Genomic DNA, 27,036 nt, shown 5'->3' with positions numbered 1-27,036 from the left:
TTACTGACGATAGTTGAACGTGACAACGTCATAAGAAAATACTCGTACTGATGGAATGGTTTCATTTTTCAATTATCGCAATTATCGTTGCTATAAACAATTGACACCACATTCATTTTTCACTGAACTTCATACTTGACGAAAACATGTAAATGTATTATTGTATAGCAGCTGTCCACGCGGATGCATCGCTCACTCAAGTAGGAGAGAGACACATGTCGAACGCTGCCGAACGCGGAGGCCGATTGTGCCTCTTTGTCGCTCGTTGCGCGCTCTCGCTTGCACTTCAAGCCTTAAATGGAACGCCTCAGAGCGAGGTAACGCCGCATGAGTCATGTTTTTTCTTGCGTGCAGCCGGCTCCATCGAATTATAAGACGTTGTCACGTCAATACCAGGGCTACTATATCTTGTAATCCACGTAATGTCTGTAAAATTAATTGTTCTGATGTTTTGTTTTTGTTTCTATTGTCGCGCGAACAAATGCTTCATATTATGTGTATAATCTTTTACGAGTTCTCATATAAATCATAACCTGCCTCGGGATACCTGGGTCGTATAAACGTAGTAAAATTGGAGATAAACTCCCTATCTAGTTGTATTTGCTTCATTAACCTATTTTACGTTCCGTTTGTTATTGTTCTTGGAATACGTAAAGTGCAAGCAAATGGGAATTTTTATATAAACTAGCGGTCGCCCAGTAGTCGAAATTCAACCATAATTATTAATTTCAGTTATAAGTTTGAACATTATTGTGGTTCTATTATCAAAGACTTTATTCGTGTAATAAATAATAAATTTCGTCAAGGCTACACTATAGACAAACAACATTAAAGACAAACAATATCTTTTCTCAAATTGACCACAGACTTTCACAATAAAGAAAAGAGTATATATGCGTGTGTGTGTCAAATATACGGTAGTGAGTGTATTGTTTTTTTTTAATTAATTTAATGTATTTCTTATACATAATTAGAAAAAAAATTTGATTCTGCATTCCTTCTCTATATTCTCTATATCTCTCCATACTCCTCCGTCCGCGCAATTTTCGCAAAAAAGAGTACAAAGCTTTGGCTTCGCGTATTAATACATAGATTTTTAATTGGTTATTATACCAATAACCCTATATATCATACTTCTGCAAACTGTAAATGTATTGTGGAATTATATTTGGATAAACAAAAGTTATGTGGGTACTTTTCATTACTATAATGAACATTATGTCCTGTTTTGATTTTAAGAGAAGACGCTAAATGGCGGGACGCCGTAATGTGCATCAAATTTGTCCCTTCTAATACTACACGACGATCATGATTAAGATGAAGTATTTTATTTATTAATTAGAAACAAAACGTCCAAACAACCACAGCGCAGTCGCTTTTTTTATTATCGCTCTTAGCGACAGGTAGCGACTTGGCTGTGTTCCCGGCGTTGGGGACGTCCATGAGCAACAGTGATCACTCACCATCAAGTGTATCGTACGATCCTCTGCCCGCCTGATTCGTAAGCATTTTACCTACGAACGTCATCATCATAATCGGTTGCTCTTGGCAGAGCAGTCGTGGTCATGTGAAATCTTTTAAAATCTTGACAGATGTTTTCCATAGTCTGCGAACCGAGGCACGGCGCACACACTCGTTAAGTGGGGTTTCAGTAACGTCTTTGACCAGATCAGTCCAGCGCATGGGGATTCGTCCACGAGATCTCTTACCATTGACCCTACCATGAACAACAAGTTTCTCGATAGGCTCTGCTGGCCGTCGCGATACGTGTCCAAAATATCGAAGAATCCTGGATTGCATTGTTGACGACAACCTGTGAGAGATACGAACGTACACACACATAATATGTACATATGTATGTAGATAGTTTTTGGTGACATCCTCCTTTGACGTTTGTTGTTGCATTGTGTTTTTATAGGATTTTTTATAAAAACGGAAACAAATGAAATACCAACTTTAAGTAAAACAGTATGTTTATTGAAACCCATTTTCGTTGAAAACTTATATAATATAATACAGAGAATAGACCGAAGTTTTTCGATTAACACTGAATCGTTTATTGTGTTGCCTTATTTTTATACTGAATTCGAGAAAAACACTACAAACATTACAATATTATACTATCATCATATAATATTATATAATATTATTCTGGTCAATATTTTATGATATTTTATTCCTACGAAAATGATCAATTTGGTTTTTTTATTTACAGATGCCGATTAAAGTTTCATAGTCGTACATTCAAATATTTTAGCGATCTATAGAAACCTACTGATATCACTAGAGTAATGCATTTCATAAATGGCAATAAATTTATCAAACATCAATTTCTAAATTAATTTACTTATTTAAGGTTAAGAACGATTGCGCTTATGACGCTGAATTTTAGGCATGTACGTTCCCAATAATTACTAATCATCGATTTCTCGAGGTGAGCCTCTACTTGACGATATATTTGGCACACCGTTCAATTTGGCATGCATTATCACCAGAATTTTAGTAAAATTATCTTAAAATGCAAACATCCTTAGAGTGTTAATAATTAATTTAACTTCACGAGAATTAGCTAGACAAAGATATGAATTATTTACAACTGGTGTATTGTGTGGTAAAAAATATGTCACATTAAATTTAAGGAACGTTGCTTTTAAAGTTCAGGAATTGAAAATACTGAATGATTAATATCTTGACAATGTAGTAAAGTATTTCGTCGAGAGCTCGAGGGTATATTATTGTCTTTTTAATTTAATTTTTTTCAGCTTACTTCCAAATGTAAGCTCATTATTGTTTTTTTTTTAATTTTCGCAACGCTCCTTATTTTGAGCTGAAACTTTTATTCAACTTTGAGCAATAGCATCAATAAATAAAGTATGTACATCGTCTATAATCAATCAACATTCCACATTCTAATCCGACTAAATCAAAATTGTTAGTCATCATTAATCATTCGTTTTTTTTCCATTTTATTTGTTCGTATTAAAAAAAACAATTCGTTGTTCATTTTATTCACGAGTTTTAACCATTAGATGACCGTTTCAGAAGTAGCATACGATTCTAATAAAGTAACTCAAAGTTCCACTCAGACATTAAAATCGTCGTGCTCAATCCGTGAAAACAACACCGTTGTTGTCACGTTGTGTCCACGACATCGCCGTCGTTCAGCCACTGTGTCTAGACGTCACTGGGGGGCGAGACGGCGGGTCCCGGCTGCTAGTGGAGTTGGCTCTTTGTACTGAACCCGTAGTGAAGGTATGGGGAACCCGCGCCATCCCGCGCTGCCCCGCTGCCACTGCCCCCACCCGCGCTACCAGGGCACTTGAGCGCCGAACGCAATTCAGACGCCATCTCCGAGCATAGTGACGCCTGTCCACATACACTCAACGATAGATTGTATTTGACGACTATTTTATATCATTTAGAACAATCGTACCTCCTCTTTCTTTGGTGTCCACAAACGGATGCATGAAAAATAATCATAAAATTTTAAGTGGTGCTCTATGATCTAATACTATACTCTAGGTCTATATCCCAATAAAAGTACGCTAACTGAAATATCTAGCTTGTTTATATTTAGGATAAAACTATAATGTTTCTAATTTAATCTTCTTTTTCTAAAGGAGTTTGAGGCGTTTTTTATTACACTACGGGCATATCTATAAACTACCGCAAATATTCTTTGCATGTTTTAAAAGTTTAATTTTGGAGCGAATTATTTCGTTTCACACATAGTATGTAAAGAAGTTCAATGGCTCCCATATAAAACTACCGCCCTGAAGGCTAGAGGTATGTGCGGTGTGGCATGATGAATAATAAATGTGATTAATAAAATACGAAGATAACAAAACGTCGAATGTTACCCGATTTAAAATAAACCTAGAACAAAACAAAAGTTGAGATTAGGACGTAAAAAACACAACACCAAACGGAAATAGAAAAATGTAAATAAAAAGAAACAAAATATAAAAATTAAATATGTACATAGAGAGTGAACAAGAATTCGGTAAAACAGAAAGTTTGATTTGCTCTAAATTTCTCAATAAAAGATTTACCACGAAAACTTTTCAGAAACAAAATTCGTATTCTGATCGAAGAATGATTACGATTTTTTGTTTATTATGCACGATTAATTTTGTGATCTGATGATTTTTTGTTTTGAAAAATGGGTTAGGTTACTTACCCGTTCATCGACGGCTACTTTACGTGACTTCCATACGAATTCGCAAACCGCGATCACGCATGCTACTCCCATTCCTCCCATGAGGACAACGAAAACTCCACCCACGTTGGCTAGACCTAGCTCGTTTGCAGTTGACGAGGACTTGGAAGTTTCATCCTAAATGAACAATCAAAAAACAGTTACAAAGGAAGGTTTTAATGCAAAGCTTTTTGAAGTCGTCGCGGCTTAAAAGATAAGACGCCCGGTACAGTCGTATTAAGCGATACAACGGTATTCGAATCCCACAGCCAGGTACCAATTTTCTAATCAAATACATACTTAGCATTACGAATTACGTCCACGATGAAGGTAAAACGTCGTGTAATAGAAATCAAACACGTTAATTATAATTTGCGTAATTACTGATGGTAGGACGTCTTGTGAGTCCACCACACCACAGTGAGTGTAGGTACCACCATCCTGCCTGTTTATGCCGTGAAGCAGTAATGCGTTTCGGTTTGAACGGTGGGGCCACTGATGTACTATAAAAAAGTGGGACTTTCAACTCATGTCTGATGGTGGAATTTACAATTTTGATGCCTATGGGTTCCGGTAACCACTTCACATCAGATGAGCTGTGAGTTCGTTTATCAATCCTCGTTCTCCGCACCTAGTCGCAAAATCAATTTTAGCCAAATAATCAGATAAAACATGTCAAATGTGCGTGTAGGGTCGTCTTTGGAGGACATTTTGTCGTCTCATTCTGGTTTATTGGCGTATTTGTGAGTCGTATCACGTTTACCGTTAAACGATGAATGTTAGGTCTTGTGTATCTACTAGTTAATAGTACATACACACGTTTTCATGTTTATTTATTTATTACGTTCTAAAGCCAGCTTTGGACGGCAAATTTGCTATTAAATTCTCACACAGTAAATTTTACATTTTAATATTGATTGGCTGTTCTTAAACGAACCTCAAATAGTTTTTTGTAAATTTGTCTTTCTTTCTTTATTCTTTATTGTACACACAGTCAATACCATACAATAATTGCGAAAACTTATAAAATGGCGAGCTTAACTCAACAATTGAGTTATCTACCAGCTAGCCGTTCTTAAAAAGGGATAGATTTACATAAGTGGATAGAAGAGTACAATCTAATCAATAAGATTTTAAATAACTAAATAATAAATTAAAATAAATAATAATAAATAAATAAATAATAATAATAATAATAAATTACACTAATACATAATATATCAGACTATATACATGCACAATTACACACATAATCTTAATTAAATGTTGGTAGTTGATTTTTTTTTAAATAATACACTTTCGATATAATATATACTGTAAGAAATTCACGTTTAATATTTAAATGAAAAATCTAATAAGTCGAAACCAAAGGTTTTCCGTTAGTATTCAACATTGTAGCGATACGTAGAACTTGAAATAAATGTACTACAGTTTATGTGAAATTTACATATTAAAATGTAACAGAAACGAGATTCCGTTTCTGTCAAGGCTACAACAATGTCAATATGTAAAGTTCATATCCACTTTCAATGTAATGTATTCTACGTATTTTACGTTAGTAGAATACCTTGTACCTTGATCTATGGTATCATTATGCTTTATTAAAATGATGAGTAAAAATAAACTGCTTTGACGTTAACAAAAGTCAAAAGTTATTTAATTTAAAAAACAAATTTTCATATTGGATTTTGGAAACTGGTTGTTTTTATACAAAATGCGACGGGCGACAATAATGAATACTAGAATTAGGAGCCTACAAAGACGTGGAGTGGCTACAAAAACTGTAAAGTCTTCGAGATGTCGGAAATAATGTAATGAGAATAATAAACACGAGATTAAACTTCAAAAGTAGTTTTAATAATGTCTACGACTCGCCAAAACAGAACAAAATACAATAAAATTACAATTTTACTTACCCTGCATGAACCTCCACCGCGTTTTTCCTTCCACCATTTCGTTTTGAGAATGTGCAATTTTCCTTCTTCTTGAAGCTTCAAAACAGCCCCGCTTATGGCTGTGCGATACGGCGAGTCTACACAAAGTATTCGTTTATAAATTTACTTTGATCTAATTTGATATGTTTCTAAATTTAAATGTAAAACTAATGTAATTTAATCACAGTTTAGTCCATTAAATATATATAATAAATTAAATACTTTCAGTCATGGCTCATGATTCACTTTGTTAACAGTACAATTATTTGTAGTTGAATATATAAATTGGTAGTGAAATGTCGTTGTGTTATGGGGATTTTTTTTACTAAAATGGAAGCAAAGTGCACTGTGCATATTTTTTTTTATTATTAGAAGAAGAATAGAAAAACCATTAACTATTTTTAAATTTTGTAAAAATGCAAAGAGAACAAGATTATTTTTAAAAATCAATGTCGGATATAGCTCAAATGAAATTTTCTTTAAATTTTGTTGCTATTGTAAATAGTCGAGAATTAATTTTTTTCAGGCTCTGGCTTTCATAATTGTAACCGGATAATACACCTGTTTGTTAACTATTGAAAAAACAATTTTCATAGAAACGTCTCCAGTAGTTTTACGAGATGCTTCAGCAATTAGCTGTGATAGAAAAATAATGGATAATATTGGGGGAGGTCCATTCGGTATTTACGATGCTTAAGACTATAATTTCTATTATGGGATTAATGGCCAAGCTTAGGTCGTAGAGGTGCCGGTAGACGATAGACCGATGACATTGTCAGGACGGCAGTTCGGACCTGGATGAGAATGGCGGGCGATCAAACAAAAAATAGGGCATCGGCATAAAAAAAGGGCCTATGCTCAGCAGGGTATCAAAATAATGAAGGTAAAAAAAACAGAAAAATATAATTATACGAGGCCAAAGAAAGAAAAAAATTATTAAAGAACGTGAGTCATTTCCAAAACGGGGCAATGTGATGATGCTTTTTTTTTTTTCAGGAGGAAATCGCCGGACTTCCGCCCTCCACTGGGCCGCTGGGGATGGAGGGTGGGGCATGTCAGAGTCGAACTGACTAAAACCTCCTGTCGCTCAATAACCAACGTCCAAACCTCGCATGAGACAGAACTCATGAAAAGGCAAAGGGGGGAAAGCGAAGCGTTTAGAATGTGATAGTGCTAGTGTTTTCTGTTGAGATTAGATTAAAATAATACCGATCGAAAACGATTTTTTAAATGATACTCTTCACCCTGTATTGCACACCACGTAAAGCATATTATATAATATTCAGATAACGTACGGGTGACATTCGCGTGAACCCGCGTCGCGGTGACCGCTGGTTGTACTGGTTTTTTGTCTAGATTAAAAAGACATACTCGTACGTAATTACGTAAGACTTTAGTATTTATGTTTTATTTTATCTATATATAAATGGACAAAGACAACACTGACCTTTTTTTTCCCTACCTAAGCTGATAGCCTTGAGAGGCTATTTCAGCGTAACCTTAGCTAGTAGGTGAGCTCACGGGGCTCAAGCCGGAGTGATGCTAACACTGACCCTAGCAAGAGCAGTGCTTTGCAGAATCTACCACCGGATCGGAAACGCGACCCACTGAGAAGATCCGGCGAGACACTCAGTGGGCTGTCTCTGTGGGTTAATTCGCTCGTCAAACCCTTCGTCGCAAGCGACGGGTTCGACGAGGACGGTGACCGGTGCTTGTGGTACCTAAAAGTAACACTGACCAGTGTCTATTTCTCCTATTTCAACCGATCTTTTTATTTTAGCGAGCTTTAGTTCACACTTACAAAAATTCATTAACACAACAAAAGAATAAATATGTTAGATAATTTGAACTTAATTCTTAAGGTGTCAGTGATTTTGATTGAAAAATTTGGCTGAATATGAATATTTATTTTATGAAGAATATGAATATGAATTTCTATTCAGCCCAATCTAATTAACGACATTTACGTTCCGCAATGAATACGAAAAAAATAAAGGCTTGTTTATTGTTACAGTAAAAACAGAAACAAGTTTCTATGTTCGTGGACTGCAGTTCGCAAAGTTTATAATGGATCTGTACTAACTCGATTTGCCGATAGGTATTTATATAACTTTTCTCGTTAGCAGTTACCGTGTAACCAAATAATATTACTAGAGGTGGTTTCGAGTTAAATTAACTCTGGACTGTGCATTATTGTTCTTGATTTAATAAGCGCTACCGCAAAAAGTCTGCTATCTTAAACACTTATAAGAGAAAATAACGTAACCGAGAATTTTTACTTTTTGAAATCAACATCATTATGTTGAAACATTGCAACGACACGAATTTATCGCATCATTTTTGTGCTCTCTATTTAAAAACTGTCAAATATTTGAAGTAGAGAAAAATGTTTACGTTTACAAAAATGAAAGCGTGACGAACTAACCATTTGAATTTAAATTAATTTGGCTCATTTTGTTTTTAATTATTTTCAGTTTGCAAATGCATATTTCATCGAATATTGTATTCAAGTACCAATTCTGATTACTGAATGGTCGATTAAATTTTTAAATTTTTAATAAACGGGGAAAAACGTCCGTAACGTAAGATTTTTATTAAGAATAATGCACACAGTGTACGACTTAACTTTGTAATAACGTGAAAATTAGTAATGGCCACAGTATACGACTTAACTTTATAATAACGTACAAAAATAACATATTTTTTTATCATTCATTGACCACGATCTCAGAGCGTTCGTTTGCGCAATACACTAATTCTTATGCAAACAACCGTGATTGAAGTGTACCACAATAAGTTCGCAGGTTACCGTATGACCGTGGGTTGTTGTGAAACCTGCAGTTTTATTTTATTTACACCTCGAATAGAACTTTAAATTAATATTTTTATAATAAGGAACTTCGTTTCAATCCGGTGTCCCACGACACAACATATCTTTTTTTACTTACTTGGTGGCATAGCAATTCCATATCCTTTAGAGTCGAGCATCCCTCCGACTTGCGTTAGATCACAGTTCCTTTCCACCACATATTCTATGGTCGTAGACTCCATTAGATAAGCGTAAGCGCCCTTTCCCCTCACCACCCTTTCTTCTCCCTCCTTGTTAGTATTTGCGAATACTGATGGCCTGGCGGATTCCATGAATGACCACATTCGCTGGTATGTTGAAAAGTTTGAGTCCTGTACAAGTCAAACGCAATGAAATCTTGAGATTTAATATTTTTATATAACAATATTAAGAAACTAGTTAAATTAAGTTATCTTTCTATGACATTATTATAATTTATCCGAAAATGTGTTGGTAGGTCAAGTTCTTCTTCAAAGCTCAAACTACATTCCGTTTATTTATCAAATAAAAGTGTTCAAGAACTAATTAAGAACATATATAGAAATTGAAAACTATGAAAACATATAATTAAAGATTGCTTAATTAATTTTATTTACGCAGTTTCTGTATAATAATGAGTACCTTTGAGTACTTTTCTCGTCTAAGCTAGCAAAGATTCCGATAAGGTCCGGCGTAATACACATTGAGGTACCGTAATTAATAATGTATGTCGAATTAAAATGTAATCTTGATTTTAAATATCACACAGTAGAAAATATTCACGAAAGTTGGAATTATATCAATTTTTGCGGTCACCTAAATAACGATCATTAAGCAAATTTTCATAAATTGCTAAATACGTCATTTCATGTTGAATTAACGTAATAAAACCGAATACATCTGTATAAAAGTAACACGGATTTTAAAATCCAACCGAATTATTAAAACAAAGTGTCATAAAAAAAGAGACAGTCTCTGTTTACGGCACGAAATAAGCCAGAATATATTATTTAATTTCGAAACACAGACTACAGCGTTGTATTTTATTAATCTTTTATCATTCCCTTGAGCGAACTCGGTAGCGGCAATCTTTCTGGAGATTTCCACAACCACTGTATTCTGTACCGTACAACAAGGACTACACAATTTTTCATTTTAAAACAAAACGATTCTATTTATCACAAAATCATAACAACATTTCAAATGGAATTTTTGAATTTATTCAGTGGTTTGAAATACAAAAAAAATGTGTATACTGTCAGACACACTTTCATCATTAAAATACAATGGAACAGATTCTAACCCTGAAAAATGCTGCAGTTGACCCTCCCTTCAAAGCTCCGTATTTGATCTTAGTTTGTTTTGCGAGATCTTCTGCGCTCTCAATGGGCGAGTCCATTCTCTCGACGGTTAAGAACGCAGCCAAGTTGGCAGTGTAAGATGATATCATGATTAAAGTAAAGAACCACCACATCCCGGCCACCATGCGAGTTGAAACGGCTCTGTCAAATAAGAATCATATTGGGGAAAGTTTCAAAAAATAATCTAGGTATTCCAGCCATCTTGAGCGACTACTGCTTATATCCAATATGCGTAGGAGAATCCTCATCTTAAAACAATAATACTTACCTTACGTTGCCTATTCGGAATCTATTATTTCCAAAAAATGTCGACATCAGGTATAGTACAGATAGATAGTTACAGTGTTAGTGAGAAAATTGCAAAAAGAAAATTATTAATTTATACGCACATTAAATGTTCATTCGGGAATTTAACATATTTTGATGTAAGGATTACTATCAGACTAATAGGGTCGGTTGGCTTTACAGACATCTGATCGTGGCACAACACAAATCTTGAAATAAAGGACACGTAGTTGGATATCCGCGGTATTAAATCTTTCGAATAGAAACTTTCAACAGTAACTAATTAAAAAATATATAAAAAATTTAAATTTAAATTTTGGCAGAAGTGGAAACGCCCGTTTTAACGGAAGATTATAAAAAATCATACTTACAGTCGAGATTCTAAGAGAAAATACTTGATAACAACCAGTAGATTTAATCTATGCCGTTATTTATTCGTTTGAAATTATTGAACCATGTGCGAGCCGAGAGACCAACATTTAATTCATGTACAACAAAAGAAATTTACCTTTTTTAATTTTGATTAATACTAACTAACCTATAAAACTAGCATGCACAAAACTACATTCCATAATTTACTTATTGAGTGCACGAGTGAGTTTTGCTTTTTTTAAACTTTGATGCAGCAAGCCAAGGAACAAACACTGAAGTATTTAGTGTACCATTATCGTTGTTCTTCACTATTTATTTATTTAGGAATAACATCACGAAGCTAATCTGGTTCAGAGTAGTTCGGTGTTGGGAAACTAGCAAACACGTCTCTATTTATACTACTCGCTGAAAACGAGCATCGATCCATGTAATTCAGAAAGGGATGTGGTCGCTTTGAAACTAATTAGCGAAAAGGAGTTGTTCATCCATACTCTGCAACTGAAGGCTACATTTCCACATTCTAATTACTGCGAGGCAGTTTCCTGAGTCTATTTTGACAAATTCGATATGCGGGAAACAAGAGTATGTTTCAAACGAGAATGTTGAACTCGATTTAAGTTTTTCTAGTTCAGAATTGTAGCCCACAAATATTTTATTAAGGACTTACTTCGGCGCGATATCCGAACCTTGCTGCATCAATGATCCGATAGTGAACCACAGCGAGTTCAACAGAGTGAACTGGTTCTCCAGCACTGGCGGCTCGTCAAGACAATTCCTGGGGCCGTCCCACTCGTACGGGCTGAACCTGTGCCCAAATATACCCCGGAATTTAGAAAATATTCATTTGCGGTACTTTTAGCTACTCCCAACATACTTTAAGTAAACATGATTCATGAAAATCTAAGCAAATTAGAGTTTTAAAAAAATTTAGTAATGTTTCACAGCACAACGAGCGCAATTAAGTAAAGTAAAGCTAAGTTTGCTGGGAGTATTCGTAAACAGTTACACGTTTGTATAAATATCGCTGAGTTCACTATACAAATAGTAGTGTCCAGAAATGAAATTGTATTGTAAAAGAATTCAATAAAACCGATTTCGAATATATTCGAAACAATGTACCTTTCATTTCTGGCTTTGACAATGAAATGTTAAATCACCTAATTTATTTACAACTGGCCATAAGTCCAGCCATTACAATCTTACTTGGGCAAAAAATCACAGCTTTGTTGCATTAGAGATCCGATTGCAAACCACAAACAGTTTGCTAGAGAGAAAATATTCTCCATTTTTTCGCCCTCAGGTGAATGCGTTTGATGCCATTCGTATGGAGTGAACCTATCGGACGAATACATTTAGCTTTTCGATGCATGAGATATTCCTTATTCTGATCACGTCCAACGAGGTCACGATTTTGCAACGACGATTTTTCTTTACATTTTATAAAGTATATTTTTCGTAGGATTTGGTAATTGGTTATTTACATTGATTATAGTTTTGTTTTAAGCTATTATAAAATATATTTATATTATACTAAGTTTCTCATGTTTTATTTTCAGAAACAGCATGATTTCAGTTTCATTTTTCTTGGTTTATATTTTCTTGTAGAAAAATTTATAAACAGATTCGAGGGCAGCAAAAGTTTTGTAACACAATTGAGCCACAAATCATTTTGTTGATGAAACTTTTAAGTGTTTATTCAATTTAAATTTAAATTTAATTAAATCCCCTAACAAACTTCTAGCACTTAATCAATTATTTGCTCCGTACAATACTTGTTAAAGAAACTTAGACGAGAAAATAAAGTCCATAAATACCTTGCCAATATAAACAGCAGCACAGAAACCCCTAAATAGGCAGTTGCCATATAAATCCACACGTCCAGTGATAAAGGAGAAAGAAATGAGAAGAGGTTCGGGGGCTGTTTTATTGGTTTGCGGTAAAGCACTGAAATGCCGAGGTTCATGAATGGCATCGTGAAATCGACCACTTGCTCTCTGTACACAAAAAAAAAAAAAATATATATTATAAAGTATATAATTATATGTGTTACCATTCCTTGTAAAATTTGAATATTTTTATTTTCGTAATTATTTTTGAGATATTACACTAATGTGTCAATTAAATAATTTCAAAGTGGTAGGCATTTCTTTTAGGTGTGAAACTAATCGTGCAACGAGTGCTATTGTTACTTAAGTAATTTTCGTATTGTTGTAACAGAACATGTAAACTATAATAATTTCGATTGTAAATTATAAGTACGTAGCCATCTTTTTTTAAACTTATAAAATATTTTAAATGTCAAGTTCAAATGTTAAAATTAATTTACCTGTCGTAGGTAATGGTGAGATCTGCTATGGCAAGGTCTGCTCTTTGCTCGAGAAGCTCCCTAATCATTCCATCCCATTCTTTGGTTTCACGATTGTACGACCCGTATCGACCGTCAGGAGCCAGTTTGAATGTATAATTGAAGCCCAGAATTTTAGATATCTCATGAATAAGATCTATTGCGTAGCCCTCGAATTGTGCGTTGCCTGTTAACTTTTCGCTCGCTTCTTTCCTCATACAATACGGAGCACTCTAAGGAATGAAAAGATTTGCCTCTCAATCGATATTAAGAAATTTCCTAAAAGTTTTCATCGTAAATTTATTTGAACTAGTGTAGTACTATAATATATAATTTTGAAACCACATAAAACAAAACTGGATTTATGTTAATGGATGTCATAAAATGGATCCAGTAACATTTTCGATCATGAATGTTTTCTCGCGGGGAACATATTCATTCGACTTTCCGTATACTAAAATACATAAATCATCTTTTCAGGTCCCACGAGAACATTCTAACGTCTTTGTATCAAACGCTAATTTCGCTTTTGTGAGCCTCAAGAGCACAATAGAATAATATAATAGATTAAAGCCTATAATTTTGGGAGTGATATATTACTTACCAAAATTGTTGTCACTACAAGAGTCTTATTTTGCAAAATTTCAACTATCTGTTTTTGGTTCTCGCCGTAAGATCTCGTATAGTTGACACCTTCAGATGAATTCCAAGTTCCAGCTTTTTGGAGACCGTCCCTTGTCAATTCGATTATATCTAAAGTGAAATCGCTTCTAAATCCTTGGTGATCGAACTTTATAACTCCGGTTAGTCCTTTCATTTCGACCTGTTCATTGTGTTAAATGAAGTAAAAACAAATTATAATTTGCGTAATTACTGGTGGTAGGATCTGTTGTGAGTCCGCACGGGTAGGTACCACCACCCCGCCTATTTCTGTCGTAAAGCAGTAATGCGTTTCGGTTTGAAGGGTGGGGCAGCCGTTGTAACTATACTGAGACCTTAGAACTTATATCTCAAGGTGGGTGGAGCATTTACATTGTAGATGTCTATGGGTTCAAGTAACCACTTAACATCGGGTGGATTGTAAGCTCTTCCACCCATCGAAGCAATAAAAATAAAAATTACCGATTCTGATGCTAGCAACTAGTACTGGTCGAAAAGTGTTTTACAATTCTTTATGGGTATACGCTACGATTTAGCCCATTTCTGCTACGTAAAAATTATACGTACCAATTTGAAGACACAAGTCATTTATAGTAAAACTGAGACATTCCTATGGATTACGGCGACCTCTTATCATGAGGTGGGCGTAAGGTCGTAGTTGAATCTTGGATATCCAACAATTACAATTCGATTGTCGAGTGTGACAGATATAGAAGATTTTTGTTTTAAATAATTGAAACTAGTTTTACAGTTCAATCTTGCGTTTATTTTTGACGTTTGCGATAACTACTCGTCTGTGACGAATTCGAAGCTTTGGAAATAATAATAAAAAAATATAACAAACGTAAGGCTATATAAAAATTAGCATTGAATTATGTTTACAACGCGCCAAAACCGAAGAAAACACTATAATTTAGTTTATCATTTTACAAATTGTATTGGTTTGTTACCAATACTTATGAATGAAGTTAATTTATTAATTAACATTTAATATCCAAAGTTATAATTGGTTATATTGTAGCTAAGAAAAATATATTAGCTTCAATTAATTAGGTATTAGTTTTAAGGAATAAAACTAGCAGTCAAATTTATAAGTTAAAAGCAGTCGGTGTTTTTTTTTTAAATATTTAACTTCAATTATATTGTCTTTATACAAAAGAGGTTGTATAAATTGTTCTTCATTAACAGTTTTATATTCTCCAACTAACAGTTTCGTTGTAGCTGAAATGAATTCCACAACAATTTTCTATCATAAAAAAGGTATTTAAAAACAGTTGCGTCGTTTAACCATTGGCCACAAGGTTTCTGGAATGAATTGGACGGGATTAAACAACGGAACTGTTTTGTCTGTAGGTACTATAGTACAGCTATTTAAACATTAAGCTTTTTGTTGTATTTGGTCTAAGCTTTGTTATTTTATTGTTTTATATTAATTCTTATTATAAAAAAATCAGATATATCATGACGAATGGATTTTAAATTCAACTAACTTTAGGTACTAGGTTGAGGTCTCAATTTAATGATTACTGGCTAGTAATAAGATTGAGAATTAATATGAGGTTAAGAATTGGCATTTTTTGCGTATTTATTTAGCGTGTAGAAGTGTTTCGAGAACTTCTTAGAATAACTATTAACCAAAGACGAAATCTTACCATCCATAGTTTTAATTGCTGTGAATGCAAACAATCCGAAACAGATGCTACTGCAGTTTTTTGCTTTCTATGACTGCCTTATTTAGTATATTGTTTTATTAAGAGCTTAATCTTTAGCATTTTAATATATTTCAATTTTATACCTGTGCTAGGTAATACTCTAATACTTTAGAAATTTATCTTACCAAATCAGTTTATTCAGTGATCTCAAAACGATTTATTTATATTCTTAGCATAAATAAATGTTTTCACGGTGAGTAATGAAAAGGCCCGATTACATAAACGAGATTGAATGGGTGCGTAGGCAAAATCTACTTACGATTTTCATATAATTGATGAGGCTATACCCATGGGGCCATGTATCTTCAGCCTCACAGGAGAGCGGTCTCACGTCGATTTGCTGAGATGTATCGAGATCGTGTAACGCTTTCGCGAACAAATGTACTGCGTCATACATCAAGGCTGTTTCTGTCTGCTCAAAAATTGTATTAATTATTTAAATCATATACTGAACAAATCTATGTCGTGTTATTTCGCCTCACCTTAATAAATGTCATATTTTCCTGAAAAAAAAAGAATAATCAAGAATTACAAATTATACTAGTTCATACTAACATCCGTAATTTTGAAAAAAAAAATGGATTTACTTTAGCTGTCGTGTGTCCTAATTGCAATTTTCGACCTTTTCTTGCCTCATCGTAAACCCAATCTCGCACCACCCATTGAACATCTGCTCGTTCCGGGTCGAGCAGTCTTAAAGCAGTTATATTTGTTCCCCCGTATTTAAACTCTTCCAAATCTACGCTGTGAAGATCCTGTTGAAATTCAAATTGCGTTAGACACGTCGTGTAAGGAGGGAAGGAAAGTTCTACAAGTTTCCAACGAGCTTACCAAAGATGTGATAAGGTAGCTATGGTAATCCGACATCATTCCGATTTGTTGTGCTTGTTGGAGTACATCCCTTATTCTTTCGGTTGCGCAGTCGAGAACAATGTGGGACTCGGCCGAGTTTTTTATTTGTTTCAGAAGGGGTCTGTAAACAAGGGTAAAGTTTTTATCTTCGTCGAGCTCTGTATAATCAAATTCTTCATGTATTCAATCTTCAGACAGTGGGAAATATCTAAATTACCCGCGTTGCTTCTAAAGTTAATTTGTATGTGTCAGTGAGATTTAATTAAAAACTCTTTAAACTAAATATATTAGACATCTTTTTTTTGTACTGCTAAATTAACTGTTGATATAATTTAATCTCGCATTTTTCATTCTCATTACATTATTTGTGACGTTTCGAATACTTATCATTTTTACAGTCACCCGGGACAATAAAAAACGTGAGCTTAAACCGTAGAAGTGGTTAAAATTCGAACTCGGACGAACGACTCGGAAAATTTGAAGAAAATGTTATATTTCTCAAAACGTATAATTTGTAAGCTCCGATTTATTCCTTACCTATAGTCATGAGAATCTGGAAGCTGTCGAACAGATACAGGCAATTCTGAAGGTCCATGTGCTTTGAGCAATTCCTGCAGACGAACTAACCCATCGCTATTTTCGTATACTATAGTGAAAGATTTCCAACCCCAAGCTCTAACAAGATCTACGTACGCCTAGAACAGTATCACAACAGATTAAATTGAAAACAAAAAAAAAAAACGTAATTCAAATCGTTTATAGATAAGACCTTAGAATTTGGATTTATTATTATATTTTGATATGATTACTATATACTTCACAATGTTAGGAATGTCGAAAAAAGAGACAGTAAATTTAATAGAAAATATTGAACAACAAACTCCATTAATATTCACATCTAAAATATATATACAAACAAATATAAATAAAGTTTGTAATGCAAAAAATTGCTTTGAGTTAAATCAATGTGAACCAATATTAGTTACTTATCAGAATAAAAAACGGCTTTGGTAATAATTGTCTGTCTGTCTGTTTCACTTAATCTGTGGAACAGCTGAGTCAATTTTGGCAGGAATTTCACAGACAAGTTGTGCTTTTTAAAAGGAATAATTGAGATAACATGTGGTTAATAATATTAATTAGAGTTTCTATGAATTGTGAACAAAATCCGATTGAATAGAGTAGGCTTATTATTAAATAACATTAAGCAAGTCCACAGTAAAGGGTGAGCTGACATTACACCTTGACATTATAAAATATAATTTCAAAATTAACATCTAACAAAATAATTTGTATATTTGTATGACGACCCATTGTCCCTTTTATCTCCCAAACATTTTCTCGTTAGCTATCTCTCTGTTGCGTCCTTTTATTACTATGATTCGATCAACCTAATTGCGGATGTCCAATCTTCCGGTTGATTTCGCAATTTCATATAATATTTCGTGGGCCGTTTACTGATTTTTACTGACGGCTTTTATGCCTCTGTTTTGAAGCCGTGAAATTGTAATAAAAAATTGCCCATAGAAGGTTAGGTTGTATTGCTTTGTAAAAACATTTGAAACTCGAACGCAGTTTCGAATTAAGTTAATGGCGCAGTGGTATTTAACGACGTCATTATTTGAACTACAAACCATTAACGCTTTTGAATAATACATTGTCATGTTATTAATTATTATTTATATAATAATGAATACCTAGGATCATAAGGTTTTAAGGTTAAGGTAGTTTTGACGTTCATTTTTATTTTTTGTTTTATTACTATTATTATTGTTTTTGTTTGATGCCGTAATTGTAGTTATTGTTTTATTTTATTCAGGTATAATATATGAAATGTTAATAAATGTAATATGGATACAAAATCTGAATTAAATGAAAAAAAATGAAAATAAAAAAAATTATAAATAAGTAATGAGATTTTAGACGTGGCGACATTCACTATCTAACCAAAATCTTAAAAGAATGTTATTGTAGAAAACAAAATTTTTTCCAATGCTTTACAAAACTAACTAATTCTGTGTATTCATCATAAAACGTACCCTACTGAGCGCAGCTGGATGTGGGTAAAGGTTTACGAGGCAAGATTCCCGGCGTGTGCGATAGTCCCATCTGGTTTCTAAGTGGGGCAGTTCCATCGTGTCGCATATGGACTGGACGTGAGCGGCAGCGGGTGCTGATTGAGGACCGAATATCGCTGCAACTCCGCTTCGTAGAAGATGACATACTACCAAAAAATATCGCAATCGATTTAATAAAGTTTTAAACACAAGTTAACAAAATGATTTCTAGTTTAATTTATCTGATATCTGCATCTGATCCGATATCTGAATATATTCTTAACCTTTTTATCTCACTAGTCTCTACAATCAATCACAAACATCAAGTTTAATATGCCAACTTATTTTTCAACGGTTATCTTGGATGGTTTTAAAATTAATGAAGCTTAATCTCAATCAAGGAAGATTGAGAACGGAACTTGAGTTTAATTCAACCGTTTCCTCACCTCGTTTCGAAGCATGAAAACTGTCCTGCGGAGAAATCGTTTCGACTTGGGCTAATAGTTTGGCTCGCGGCAGTAAGGTGCGGTCTGCATTAACTCTTTCAACTGCGTAACGAAATGCAACCTCTTGCTTATCATCTTCAGGGTGAAAGAGTCCACCTAATATACAAAGAGATTTTTTTGTTATTCTAGTTTTTGATTCTTCTTGCAATGCTGTGTCTTTATATCGTGGATGGTTTCCATATTGTAAATATTTGGTATAATTTTGCATGTGTGGTAAGAAACTGTCCTGCGGAGAAATCGTTTCGACTTGGGCTAATGGTTTGGCTCGCGGCAGTAAGGTGCGATCTGCATTATCTCATTAACGAAATGCAACTTCTTGCTTATCATCTTCAGGGTGAAAGAGTCCACCTAATATACAAAGAGATTTTGTTGTTATTTTTTTTTTTAATTGCCGTTGTAGGCAGACGAGCATACGGCCCACATGATGGTGGGTGGTTACCCTCGCCCATGGACTTCAGCAATGCCAGGGGCAGAGCCAAACCGCTGCCTACCGCAAAATTATTTACCGCATAATTATTTTAGTTTTTGATTCTTCTTGCAATGCTGTGTCTTTATATCGTGGATGGTTTTCATATTGTAAATATTTGGTATAATTTTGAATGTGTGGTAAGAAGCGTTTTGCCTTCGGAGCCAGGCTCGATCAAATTTAATACTCAACAGATTTTCACTGTTTCGTCTAGACCGACTTCCAAAGTACGTAGGTGTCAGAAAATTTAAATGTTACAACAGAAATGTTATGTAAAACAGAACGTCGTAAAGGGGATAGTAGTTTGGGCAATTTTGCAGCTTAACGACAATGTAATGAGTATTGTTCTCTTCTAACTTCAACAAGTATTTGTTAAGTTTCGTTTTATGTTACTTTGCAAGTACATGTAATCAAGCTGTTACTGTAAATGATACAACAAAATATTAAAGAAGAATTTTTCGTTTTTATTTATTTACTAGCGACCCGCCCTCGCTTCGCTTCGGAAACATTAAAACACACATGAAACCAAAAAAAATATAAAAAAAAAATTTTAAAAAAGTAGCCTATGTTCATCAGGGACAATGTCGGCTTCTAATGGCAAAAGAATTTTTCAAATCGGTCCAGTAGTTTTGGAGCCTATTCGAAACAAACAAACAAACAAATCTTTCCTCTTTATAATATTAGTATAGAGTATAGATTTAAAATATTGAATCGCCACAGAAGTTTGCACACTGTCGTTGAGTCATGAGATCAAACTCCATGCTAAATAGCAATCCTACCATTTAAACAGGAAATCGCTAATAATGGCGATAAAAATAATAAAGGAATTGATGTTTAAGTCAGCATGATAAATAAATGTTAAAATGATGATAAAATATAAGAAATTCATAATTTTATAAACCATCTTAAAATTTATTAATATAATGTTCTTTTTTGTTCTAAAAACTTGCGCAATCTTTCAAAGTGAATTTTAAAACGAGTTCATTAATTAATTGCATCAATTTTAATGAAGCAGTCAGCCATTCATTTGTGATTTAATCTAAAGACAATTCAGAGATTTATTGTAATTTAAATCTCTAATCGCATAGTGATTTAATCACTGATTCACTAATTAATTGTGATTCATAGTTGAGTATTTCATGCAGTTTTCAATTTATTTAAGGTCAACTTCTCAAAAGAATCGATAAACTTGTTTGAATTACTTATTCTTTTTTTATTGAATAAATACATCAATTAAACAAAATATGAGCATTATTTCATATTCTAACTTAAAATTCCCATCATTTCCTATCCAAATTCATAAACCAAAAAATCTTGAGCTTAATACCGCGCTGGTTGTGTAACTAAAGATCAAATACAAAATGGAGAGCTTTTGTGCCAGCTCCAACTCGCAGGAAAATGGGTAAGGAGAAGCAAATAACATTAATAAATGTATTACTCAAAGGATTTTAGAGTAAAATTGTTTCAACAAATCGACAGTATACAAAGACGGTATCACCATCAATCTAAATTAAAAGTACTTCAGGTATTTTAATTCTAGTTTATTAAAATCGAATCGTTATTGTAATATTGCGGTTGCCTTGATCAGAGGAATTAACAAAAATACACCAAGGCTTATTGGAATTAAGATTGAGTTTAAAACTGTATTTTTGTGACAGCGTTCTGTTCCCTGTGGGGAATAAATTACTTTGAGCTTAATGACACCAGTGAAATCTTCATTGACGGTGAAATGAAATGTTCTAATTTTAGAGGCAAGACTGAAGTCCACTTTAATTATATTATATATGTATCTTAGAAAATTAATAAGGGTTGCTTTTGTGTTAGTAGATGTGTAAATGACCTCTCGTGTAAATGATTATCGAAAATAATATATGCATTATTCGTCACCTAGTGCCACCACATAGTGCGTCACCGCCACACATCGTTAGACATGATTTTGGAGTCGTGATTATATTATAGGTATAGCGTTTTTGTCATTTTTTAAGCAAGTACGTATTAATATATACTTATTCATATATTTTTATGTGATAAGTAGGTAGGTACCCCCACCTTCCCTATTTCTGCCGTGAAGCAGTAATGCGAATCGGTTTGAAGAGTGAGGCAACCGTTGTACCGTAAAAACGGAGACCTTAGAACTGATATCTCAAGGTGGGTGGTAGCATTTACGTTGTAGATGTCTATGGGCTCCGGTAACTACTTAAAACCAGTGAGCCGTGAGCGAGTCCAACCACCTAATCAATAAACAATAAAAATAAAGAAACTTATACACACACACACGTTCTTAAACTTATAATACACGCCACCACCTGCTTCAACATCACAAAGAGATTAGGCAACACTAATTAAGATTATGATGTATTTTCTTGTTTTATGTGACCGCAGATTGATTTACTAATCTGGAGTTACACGATATTAAAAATATCTGACCATATAAAACAAGAGTGCTTGATAAAATCACAAATACGGACGGAAGATTCTTTCATTCAGCGTTTTGGGTTACATAATAAGAACATACCTATTCGTATCGTGTCCGGAAGAGCCGAAAGGTGTCCAAAGAATAGTACGAGGAAAACGACTTTTGTTCCTCTCATCCTGTAACAAAGTTATAAGAGAATTGCCATACAACAAAAACATAGATCTGCGTAAATAAATCTTTCTTTTCTACGTATCTAATGTCGTGACGTAAAACTGATTAACGAGATTATGTTATTGTATATTTGAAATTCGAAATCTAAAAACAAGCTTATAACGAATATACATATCGGCGACTCTTAGCGCATCTGATTTTTGGACCGAAAGTTTTGGGATCGATTTGGGTCAACATTTGTACGACGCGCATGTGTTTTTATTGTTATTATTTTTCTACCTTTTCTATTGTCCTCGAGGGTTTTTCTAGATTCACCGAGCTAGTAGATGAGCTCACGGAGCTCAAACCGGGAGTGTTGCTAACACTGGCCCTAGCAAGAGCAGTGCTTCGCAGAATCTACCACCGGATCGGAAACGCGACCCACTGAGAAGATCCAGCGAGAAACTCAGAGGGCTGTGTCTATGTGTTAATTTACTCATCGAGCCCTTCGCCGCAAGCGACGGGTTCGGCGAGGACGATGACCGGTGCTTGAGGTACCTAAAAGCACTGTTAATGGATCAGGAGCATCCGTAATGACGTGTTTAGGGCGACGTTGACTGTTTACCATTCGGTCTACAGGATCGGGTATGTAATTACCGGCGGCCACGACAAGAGGGATTTCATGTCGCGCCGTCTTCTCAAAGTGGCGCAATGATGTCGACTGTAGGTATTTACTGACTGAGTCAAGCTCCAGATCATCATGGAGATCCACTTCCTTAGTAATCATGGTGCTCCGACGACTATCCTGCAATGGTTTCTTAGTGTATGCAAGTTAAATACATGAGGCAAAGGCGTTAACCACTATGACGCCGGATCAAATAAATTTAAGTAAAAAATTACATACATAATTATTATTCATCCAACATAAAATGATTGAACGCGGTAAAGAAAATTGGATGAGATATATTAAAGAGAAAAATATACTGAGCTATTTTATAATTGTACATTTGATAAGCTCGCATTTTTTCGATTACCATAAACACTACTTATTCTTGGGCTCTAGCAAAAAATTCTTGAGTTCTATTTCTTCGATCGTAGCGAGTTTTCTTTTTTGATTAGAAACATCTTACAAACATGTAGTTGCACACATTTTTGTTTATTATAATATAGCTAAATGGATTATTACGCGCTTGTGTCAATGAATGAAAAACGAGCTGATATGTATTATTATTATTATCTTTATGATTGAAAGATTACCGGTGGCCCGGAGGCCTATCCAGTTTCACCAGGACAGGTGAGCGAGTAAAGGCTCAGCCAGGAGGGGTGGGATTTGCTAACAGCTGCCCGAGCGCCTCCGAACGAGACCTAACGACTCAAGAGCAATTGCTTCGCGAATGAATCTACTACCGGATATGTATTATTGTCACTGTTACCGCTGTTAACACTTACTCTTTGGAAAAAATGACTTAGGGTGATCAAAACAAATAAAGTGATTCATTTATTTTAGCACTTATTGTTTAGATCGGTGTTTAAGAATAATACAGTGGTGTTATTGTTCGTTGTTCATAGTACGTTGCAACTTGACAGTTAAATTGGAATATGTAGTAAGTAATGTCGAAAAAAATTACTGCAAGAACGTTGTTTCCGAAACTATTATTAAATATTATTCGCTTTTTCAATTGAATTTCACAAATTTTCGGCGGTTTTTCGGACTAAGGAATTGCTGGTTAGCTTGTTGTTTGTCTTTTATGCTTAATACTCAATGGTGTATGCTTAAATGTGTGCGCAGCGTTTTTTAATTAAGTTCAGTACATTAAAAATAAAAATAAGTTGATCAAAAATCACACTACGGAACTCAATTCGGTGAATTATGAATCTGTATTATATAGAAAGTCGAAAACCTTTCTTATACAATACCATACATACGTCTAAGGTTAATGTGATTAAATGTTAATCTTTATTAGCTTTTCAGACTGCTACAGAATTTTGCCGCCACCTTGTAAATACATATTTACGCTAAGAGCAACGACCTAATTATGTTGAAAGCATTCTCCTTTATTATGAAAATAGTTAATTAGCTTTCTCTTAAGTATAACCTGAATATCTGCTTATGTTTTATTTGATGTTTGAAACAGTTACGGTGTGCGCAATTTTGTTTTGTTTTATTTATTTACGAAAGACACACATTTTTACTATTTGTAGGACATCACCTCAGTATTTCTGCTGTGAAGCAGTAATGCGATCCAGTTTAAGAATATAATAGCCAATAGGAAACATCGATTCATACTTGGACCTTACGTTTCAAAGTCGACAACAATCACGTAATTCTTATCGCACTGTAATAATAAAGTACTATGCTTATACATAGTTGACCCAAAACTAAATTTTTTTTTTTTCTTATTGTATACTAGCTGACCCGGCAGACTTTGTAGTGCCTCAATCAATACATAAAATACCTAAACTTTTGTATAAAATAAACTTGAAACAAACAAAAGGAATCCGTCCGACGGGGGACACATCAAAGGAAAAACATAATTGTTATTTATATTTAATTCCGAGAATTTTCACATTTATTTACCTTTCAAACCTTCTTTGGACTTCCGTAAATAATTCAAAACCAAAATTAGCCAAATCGGTCAAGCTGTTCTCGAGTTTTAGCGTGACTTACGAACAGCAATTCATTTTATATACATAGATAGATGTAAAAATATTTTTTATGATTTGTATACAGAAACATAAATACATTGAACTATCAAAAACACACAAAAGATAGGAAGTCATTAGGTGTCTTTTTTGTCAAAGGTCAACAAAGGTAATGTTTCCAAAATAAATTGTTGAACAAATCCATTGTGACTCTACCATTTTCTATCAGTATATTTAAGGTTATGTAAAACTTCATAGAACTTCATTTTAAATTTGTTGAAATTCGAATTAGGTCAATTGGGTTCGGGTCCAAATTATTTTGCTCTTTCTGTATCTTTCTAAATTCGGATTAAAAATTGTTGAATCAATTGATTTTGAAACAATTCTTCAGTTAATAATTATAAATATTATTAAACGTCCCGTAGTTTTGATGAAACTAGCGATGGATGGTAAAGGAAATTTTTGGAAACCAACGAAAAATCATGTTGGAAAAATCAGAATCAAAATCCAAATTATTAATGTTCTCAAACAAGCTGAAGACAAAACATAATAATGCAGAGAACTACGTTTAATTCTAAATGAGTTACGGTGTAGATATAAATCTACAAATAAATAGGCAAAAACACCTCAATGCCTCTTTTTCCTTTGTGTGTCAACCGATTTTCTTTTGTTTTGTAGTTTTTGAAGACCGCTATGAATAAAAAGAAAACATTTTAGAAATCGCTTTTTTTTCTGTTACAAGAAAAATTACAGAAACAAAATAATTTAAATTTAGAGGTGTCAATAATTAGGGTTGAATTTCAACCACTGGGCGAATACCAACTATTATTATTGCGGCTAACATCGCGGTTAACAATAATTGATGCAACACTATGTTGTCAGTTTGTAAATTAGGAAGCTCTATTTCATATTTAATCACACAATGTGGGTGCTATTGTATTTCAATGAACAATTTCAGGATTTCGTTTGATTCAATTCTCCCCTCATCTGGTTTCATAACGTAGCTGGCATGCATCGTTGATCGTTTCAAATTTAAATAAAATAATTTGTTTGGAGATTTCTTCGAAATTATAATAACGTAATGTGAGACAAAGTCTGTAACAAATTGTTTCTATTATTTGCCAAAGATAGTAGACGATTAACTCAAATATACCGGCTACACATGCCATTAACAATGCCAATAGTTTCGTGCTGCGTTCACACGATTTTCAGTAAACACTGGATAATGTGGTGGTAGCTCGGGCTTAAATGTAACTCTAGCGCGAAATTCCCTCGTTTCAAGAGCACAAATGCACAAAAGCAGCTCATTTCAAGAGCATAAACAACTGTTTCAAGAGCTTGATTACTAAATTAAGAAACAGCTGTATTTGGCCTTTAAATTTTCGGAGTAATTTTAGCTTTTGGGGCTTCCTATTTCAAATATATAATTCATAAGCAACACTACTATGTAATAATATATTATAAACACAATAAACATGGACCTACTAAACTAATAAAGCAGATGCGAATCGTAACTCTAAAATTTCTGAATTAATTTGTTGATGTTTGTTCGCTCATTCATCAATCTCTTCATGAATATTCGAGAATTTCTGTAATAATTAATTAATAGATTTTACAGATATCAATCAAATTTGAAATTGATTAATGAACGATATAAAAATAAATCCATTTATAAAATAATATCTACGAACTTCATCAGTCGTCCTTAGATTCAATTAACGTTCCCTTCAACTCACGCTTTCTTTCGACGTGACAATGAACCAATTACAAGCATACCCTTTTGATGTAAATGATTCAAAGAAATTTATATGAAACAAATAAATATTCAAAATTAATTAATTTGTGGATTCGAAGCTTAGGAACTTTTTAGAATTATTAAATATTGACAATAATACAAAGGAACGCACCTGTTCAGGTATCAACCTCAATTTCTCGTACAAACTGCTGAATACATTAAATTCACTGTCATAATAAGTCACACTAAAAATCTACTACGAAAATTACCCACCATTCACAACATAGAGCGAACATTTTCACGCATTCATACGATTTAATTAGCCCGACCGTTTCAATTTATATGACCGCGGTTTGTTGTGGCTTGCAGTCGGTTTTGGCACGTGATTCCTCTTGTTATAGTGTTGTAAATTGAATGAAATATCGATTTGTGTACGATGTAGATTTAGGCCCGTGAAACGTAGGACGGCCGCCCGCGATGTTGGCGTTGGCAAGCTGACGGCTACAGGGCACGAGCGC

General features: G+C 34.0%; 1 protein-coding gene across 4 annotated transcripts; it reads right to left on the bottom strand.

Moving 5' to 3' along the window:
* Positions 1–1,955: 1,955 nt before the first annotated feature.
* Positions 1,956–27,013, bottom strand: LOC101744288 (glutamate receptor ionotropic, kainate 2). Of its 4 annotated transcripts, none has more exons than XM_021352225.3 (19): positions 26,792–27,013; positions 22,090–22,166; positions 19,049–19,204; positions 18,585–18,769; positions 17,083–17,240; positions 16,525–16,666; positions 16,281–16,448; positions 16,176–16,196; positions 15,953–16,105; positions 13,926–14,144; positions 13,304–13,554; positions 12,792–12,971; positions 11,645–11,782; positions 10,263–10,461; positions 9,081–9,312; positions 6,115–6,230; positions 4,181–4,336; positions 3,434–3,442; positions 1,956–3,366 (listed from the first exon to the last, which is right to left on the bottom strand). In XM_021352225.3, the coding sequence occupies exons 1-19, from the start codon at positions 26,812–26,814 to the stop codon at positions 3,214–3,216; spliced, it is 2,736 nt and encodes a 911-aa protein (XP_021207900.1). In that variant the 5' UTR covers positions 26,815–27,013; the 3' UTR covers positions 1,956–3,213. The 4 variants fall into 4 exon arrangements, with proteins under 4 accessions (XP_021207900.1, XP_021207902.1, XP_021207901.1 ...); XM_021352227.3 differs by having other exon boundaries at positions 26,691–26,998; XM_021352226.3 differs by lacking the exon at positions 11,645–11,782 and adding an exon at positions 12,181–12,312 and having other exon boundaries at positions 26,792–26,998.
* Between the last annotated feature and the right edge of the window lie 23 nt (positions 27,014–27,036).

The sequence above is a fragment of the Bombyx mori genome, chromosome 23 (assembly GCF_030269925.1).
Source record: "Bombyx mori chromosome 23, ASM3026992v2".
NCBI classification, from domain to species: Eukaryota; Metazoa; Arthropoda; class Insecta; order Lepidoptera; family Bombycidae; genus Bombyx; species Bombyx mori.
The sequence above is the reverse complement of the archived record's forward strand: the minus strand, read 5'-3'. Positions and strand labels throughout refer to the sequence as shown.

Coding starts and splice junctions, on each gene's coding strand:
- LOC101744288 (XM_021352225.3), bottom strand. CDS start 26,814: ATGTTCGCTCTATGTTGTGAATG. Junction 13,555..13,925: donor TTGTAGTGACAACAATTTTG/GTAAGTAATATA, acceptor TTCATTCCTTAG/AGTGCTCCGTATTGTATGAG. Junction 10,462..11,644: donor GGTTCGGATATCGCGCCGAA/GTAAGTCCTTAA, acceptor CTTATTTGACAG/AGCCGTTTCAACTCGCATGG.